The sequence below is a fragment of the Acanthaster planci genome, linkage group LG01 (genome assembly GCF_054643075.1).
Source record: "Acanthaster planci isolate LZ-2023a linkage group LG01, COTS_SCS, whole genome shotgun sequence".
Taxonomy (NCBI): Eukaryota; Metazoa; Echinodermata; class Asteroidea; order Valvatida; family Acanthasteridae; genus Acanthaster; species Acanthaster planci.
In genome coordinates this window covers 9,437,286-9,443,896 of record NC_141777.1, presented here as the reverse complement: position 1 = coordinate 9,443,896, position 6,611 = coordinate 9,437,286, and the positions used below count along the sequence as shown (strand labels likewise).

At 40.5% G+C, this 6,611-nt stretch overlaps 1 protein-coding gene across 1 annotated transcript in view; it reads left to right on the top strand.

Moving 5' to 3' along the window:
• The first annotated feature begins 124 nt into the window (after positions 1-124).
• LOC110983966 (autophagy-related protein 2 homolog B-like) overlaps positions 125-6,611 on the top strand; it is a 56,013-nt gene continuing 49,526 nt past the window's right edge. Inside the window, exon 1 of the mRNA XM_022243713.2 lies at positions 125-417. Coding sequence (XP_022099405.2) covers positions 250-417 — 168 coding nt within the window. The 5' untranslated portion in view covers positions 125-249. The remainder of the gene's footprint in view (positions 418-6,611) is intronic.

Below are 6,611 nucleotides of genomic sequence, written 5' to 3'. Positions count from 1 at the left end.
TGAAATGAGCGCTGCTAAGCGCTCCACAAGGGATGGACGTCCGTGCCTGGCGCCTAGCTTAGCCTTGCGCTGAGTACCAGCTAGCGCCCTCTATTGAATCAATTAAACAAAATTATGACGTCAAATGTTTTGGTTCTGCAATTTCCAAAATGGCTGCCTACGTCGTTTTGTTTCCTTGCCGAGCAAACATCGGGAGTCTTCCAGAAATTGTCGTTGAGTGACTTTGAAACAATTTAACAAGTCCCAAACATGCCTTGGTACTTTCCGTGGCCGGATTACATTAAGAAGAAGGCTTGCAGGTATCTTCTGCAGCACTATGTGGGGAGTTTTCTGGAGGAAAAACTGACACTCGATCAGCTGAGTGTCGACTTATACAGCGGGACAGGCACAGTCAAAGATGTCAAACTTGATGTTTGGGTATGAAGTGTTCCATGTAATACCACTTTTAATCATTACCTGATTCATACTTTACTTTGGTAGCCTACTTGATATTTTAAAAAGAGTCCCATAGGGACGCCAGTAATTATTCCCTACACAAGGCTACAGCATGTACAAGGCCTACAATCAAATAACAATGTCAGTGATGCCATCTAGAAAGCAAGATCATGTTTAGATAACTGACAGGTTCAATTTAGGAGGAAAATACCATTTCATTTACTTAGAAAATACGTAGAATTTTCAGACCAGTCTCAAAAGGATTATGCATGGGACGCCAAGTGACGTCCGCATATGGGGCTCTTTATGGATGCCACTCATTTTTCCCTGCAGTGACTCATGATCCATCTGAAAGCAATGAAGTGTCTTAAAAAGTTAAATTCAGCTGTGAAAATGTTGAGGTATTCATTTAGAGAACACAGTTTGTCAGGGGAAGAATTCCATATACGAAGTTCACTGTAATATCGCGTAATTACTACAAAAGTATCCTTACTTTGATCGCTGAATGAAGACGATTCCAATAGGCATTGAAGAGCTGAACATCATAGGACAGAAATGTGGAGTTTTGGGCACACTTTTGGAGCTACACATGGACCAGGTTTACATCGACAGGCGGCCATCTTTGCTTCTGAAGAACATGGCGAATGCGCACGACGTGTGCGCATGAACCGAATCATTTATTTATATTTAAATATTCTAATTTATACAAATATTCGTGAATAATTACATATTCAGTTTCATAAATATTTAATTTTTTAAATATTCATCTTGACCTCATTGTGACCTCTCCTTAATTCAACTGTAACTTTATATGGAACATATTGACTTCCTCCGGCAACAAGCGCTCGTGTGGCGTGGTCAGTTAGACTGCTGTATTTCTATACCTAACAGTTCTCTTCATTGCAGGTTCGATTCCCCTTTACGACACAATTATTAAAGGTGTATACTAACTGTAATAATCCTTGTACTAATGACAGGAAAACTGTGGAGAAATAAAAGGACGGGATAGTGAAGGAAAAAGGAAACGGTAGAGGATATAGTAGGGGAAAAAAAGGAACGGCAAAAGGACTCACTTTTTTGCCGTTTTATTCTTTTTAAACCTGTCCCCCTAAGTTACTGAACCCCCTTTCACATCTCTATCCCCCAAAAATAAATGTCGCCCCTTTTTAAATCTGTCCTGGAGCAAAAATTTCTCCTAAAAAGTGAACTTCGTATATGGAATTCTTTCCGTTTGTCAGACTAGTCTTGTAGCGTTTGTGTGGAATTTTTCCCTATATTTTGCTGATTGAAATGTTCCTACTTTTTTCAATAAAGCTGGCCATGAAACAGCATTAGTGTTCTCATCTGAACAATACACGCACGCTTTTAAGATTGCTCATCATTCCAGTGCAGTGGGCACGTGTTGTAAGTCTGACACCTCATAAGTGTGACGCCTCAAAATCTGAATTTTTAGACTTATGAGGCGTCTCACTAATGAGGCGTCGGATCTATAGGCTGAAATAAACTAATAAAGAATTGTTGGACTTTTAAGGTGTTGGACTTACGGACTTTTTAAATGCATTTTTCGGACTTATGAGTCGTCGGACCATTTAGTATGAGGCATCGGACTTATGAGCTGACCCCGATGCAGTGATTTTGATGTGAGATATTAATTTCAAAGTGCTGCAAAGTGACATTATAAAGTGGTTGTCATGGCTGTCAGATCAAATTGTAGGGGTTTGCTCCCCCGTAAATTTTTTTCTACCAAAAAAGTCACAATAATATCCTGGATTGTTTTAAATCCAATTCTTAACTTCTTTGTAGGATGTTACATTTTTTTTCTCTAGTCATAGCTCTGGAAGATATATTTTTGAAGGGGAACAGAGTCCAAAATCCTCAAGGTCCAAATCTCATCTTGTGGATGCAAAAATCACATAGTTGGGTTGGAGTCTGTGTCCAGTGTAATTGTTTTTCTGCTTCCCTCCACCGTTGTTCTCACAAGATTTTCAGTAGAAGCCAGTAAGTTTAATGTTGTCATGTCTGGCTGAATCCGCTTGATCATCATGGCTTGAGCTTAGGTTGAAGTTGATTGATGCTCATGCATGTCATAACAGCAGAGCACGTTTCAATGACGCTATCATAAATTTCTGCCTTTAGAAGCAGCTGACAACTTCTGACCAGTCAGCATCCTCTGTCACCATCTGAGCAGAAAATAACTTTATAATGGCTCTGATTGGCTCTGGTACTCTACTTTGCATAAAATTTGCATATATGCGCATGTAAGCATGTATCAGATGTCCATACGGAGCACATGGCAGGAATACTACCGGTGACACTGAGACTTCTCCCTATCAGTGGTAGGGAGATCAGTGCAACAGGCAAACTTGTCATTTTCGTCTGTCACTGTGTAAAAAAGCATCGCAAAAGTGAGTCTCTCATCCACCCTCAAAACTGGAACCCATATCCTACAGATTCTGCTCAGTGATTTTGGAGAGGAAGAGATTGATCTTTCCCCCTATGTGCGCAATGTCTTTTGGACGGTTCAAGTCTTCAGAATCTTTCAATCTTTTGTTACAAATGATCTTCCTTAGAGCAAGTTGAGATCACACTTATCCCAGTGAGTAGCCATTTTGGTTTGATGACACAACATATTGTTTTGTGGTGAGATTTTGTGAGGTCTTGGTCCAGATTGGCATGACTTTATAACTGGAAAAATTTCGTCTTGAAGTTGGTTTACCAACCAGACCTGTTTTTGTTCGTAATTTGTCCTCCAATTCTGAAAGTGCCTTTCAGAGAAATCATACCTTTTTTTGGTTAAAATTTCAAGAGATGAACAAGAAATATGTTGAGTTATTTTGTAAGTTTTGAATGTTTTTACATGTACATGTACACCCAAACTTTGTCATAAAACTGCCAAACTTTGTCCAGTGCCTACTCGGGGCATGCTAAACTGTATTGATGCAGTTGGGCATACCATTTTCCCAACTGTACATGTAGTATCCAGCAGAGTTGAATAGAAAGCGTGTCACTGAATAACATTGGGAGAATTGGGCTGTTGCCAGTTTTTATTTTTTTTTTAGTGTCATGGTTGGGTTGCAATATTATATCACTTCATTTGCACTGTCACTTCCCTTCTCTCTTCGTCATTTTTTCTTGCAGTCTACTGGTATCCTTCCTTTCCTTTACCGGTACTGTGGTTCCTTTTCTCTTATATCTCATTTTTTATATAATATCATGATACTTACTGCTTGCCCATGTTCTTGGTCTTGCCAAGTGTTTCTTTCCGAACACAGCTGGGGCATGCCCTCTTCACTGTGTTGGCCTACCTTAAGTACGTAGTCACTGGAGAAAGTTGGGGTGTTATGCCCACACCAAGGATCATTGGCCGTGGCCCGTGACCAGACTGATTATCTTGTTCCGTCTTCAGACTGTTCGTGGGAAATATCAAACAAGTTATGTAATAAACCAAGAGTCATGTTACTGGACTCACTGTAATCATTGCCGTATCCTGTGTTTAATAGCCATTTTTAATGTGCAAGAAAGTTGGTGATGTTTTAATTCTGCAGGAATGTAAAGAAACAAAAACCTATTGCTAATGGGCGATTCCGTGGAGGAAAGTGAACTACTGATGCATGGAGTTGTAAGGTTCAGTTTAACCAGAGAAGGTGGCATTTTGTACCCAAAATTTTGGGGGCAAATCTGGAAAGGCAGATAAAAGAATCAACACGCATTTCAGCTGAATTAAGAATTAAGAAAATTAATACACGAGAAAATATAGTGTAACAAACTGCCAGCTTCCCTTCCTCAAAAAAAAAAACTTCAACATGAACAGGTAAACATAAGAGAGTACATGGGAAAGATCAGTGTGGCTGCCTGAAAATTCTGTGGTCACTGCAGGGCTGGCAACATCTACAATGAGGACCAGCTCTTTTGACTGAGTGCAATAAACTGGCGTATCAGTCACGCCTCACTGGGGACTTATTGACAGCCATGCAAGGCCGTGAACTTGCCACCATTCATCAAGCCCTTGAAAATAAAAATTCCCCCCAAAAACAAAGGGGCAAGGTTTTCACCCCCACAAAGCATTACAGAGTGTGGGAACGTGACTCTGGCTCCTTGCTTGACAGCCCCTCCTGTTACCCCCCCACCTCCCCAGGGAGGGTAAGAAGAGAGACCTGTGTATTTTTTCCTCTTGTGTTTTTTTGTCATGCGTAGGAGCACCGCACGTTCATCTGCAGTCGTTGAGAACTTGGACTCCTGACCAAAGTTTGTTTCTTGCCATTGGAGAGTAACCGTGATGCGGTACATGTTCTAAGCCATGTGTGTGGCATACCACTCTGTGTAATAGTACATTGATGACATTTTAGTTTTGACCATATGGGCCATTCAACAGTCTAGCCCCTTCGCTACATGCACATAGGATATGGCTCAATCATATGTACACACACATGTACTGTATCAGTTAACATGTATCAAAGCCACTGTATTTTACAGCTACTGTTTTAGACTTGGCTCATCCCAGTTGTTGGGAGCATAAAACGAAAAAACAAATACATTTAGAATGTTAGAATTTTTAATTATTTCACATAGAAATAATAGCTTAAGCCTGTCATGGTCGAGTGGTAGGTGCGTCTATGTTAAAGGTAGTCTGCACTCAGTGTTTTTGATTACCAACCTGTAAAATGCACCTTTGTGCCTCAGTAAAGCATATTTTCAACTTTGCTTTTACTTTTTCAAGGATACTTTAATGCCTTTTTGGTTTTTATACTAATGAGTATTTCCATATTCATGAGCAAAACTGTGATGTCATCTCAGGAAGAATCCGCAATGTAACATTGGTTTGTACACAAAAAGTGCTGCATTTTGTAGATTTTCCTGGATGATGTTTTCTCTGCTTTGCAGATTCTATGTGCATAGCAATAGAAAGGCAATAATCCCTCTCTTAGAAATGTCTTCAGCAATTACCTGTACATTGTGTGGGTTCACAACTTGACCAGAAATACCTATGCACTGAACCATGTCTTCCCTAGGTGACTTCACAGTAACAGCGCCCTCAGTTGTCTGGGAAAACATGGATAATGTTGACTGTTTAAAAGTGTGCCGTCTTCAGTGCATTTAACCAAGTAAGAGTGTGTAAATGAAAGTACAAAGATGCAGAAAAATTGTGTCAAAGAAAAAATTAATTGCAGCTACCGGTACACTTTAAGTAAAAAAGTAGTTGGTGTGGCATGTCAATTTGTACACACCAAAGTTGTGACATTGTACGCCGTGTATAAGTTGTAACATGTACAAGGTTTAGGTTGCATCCGAATCTGTTGTCTAGAGCTAGGTCTAGGTCTTCGCTCCATTGGAAATGCGTGGAAATGTGTAGAAAATAGACCTAGCCATAGCTCTGGAAGCCTGTTTCGGACACGGCCAGAGTTAAAACGGAAAAGCCTGAGAACATAGAGGTACATGTAACTTGCACCTCAATGAACTTGGATGACACCTGCTTTTATACCCTGTACCTGCACCTACATGTACGGGTAGGGCCTAGTTTTATCTGGATGAAACTTTCAATGCAACCAGTATACTTACATGTACATGTACTTAGGGCCCAGTGCCATGATCTTTCAAGAGGGTCGCTTTGTTTGAAACTGTGACACAAGACAGACACCTGTGCATTATAAAAATGTCAGAGGTGAGCCATGAGTAGGATGACCGTAACCTTTCAGTGGGTTGTTGGGCCATCCTTGGCATGATACCTAACCCCCCCTCCCACTGTACATCCTTGGCCTGATATCCCAGTCTGGGGACTTTGCCAAGTGCCAGTGTCCAAGTAAAAGTGACCACAGCCCACCCAAATCCAGTAACTTGAATGAGTCTCAAATCGCCAGATGAGCCTAAATCACTAGGCATGCTAGGTACATGTACCTGCAGCATGAACATTTTCTTCGTCAGGACGCCAAACTAAACGCTGGTAAGTTTGATCTTTCTAATACATACTAAATCAAACATAGACCATTTTGTGTGTCTAATCTCAAGTAAACTTTTTAACTGGCCTCAGTTTTCTTTTAGAGAGAGATTATGTAGCAGATACATGTGCATGTGTGCACATGAAGGTTCCAATATGCGCAGCAGCACACCCTCGTTTGGAAAGATTTGACCTTAACGTCAAGGCAGACAGGATTGTTAAGCATTTAATACATAAGTAAAAA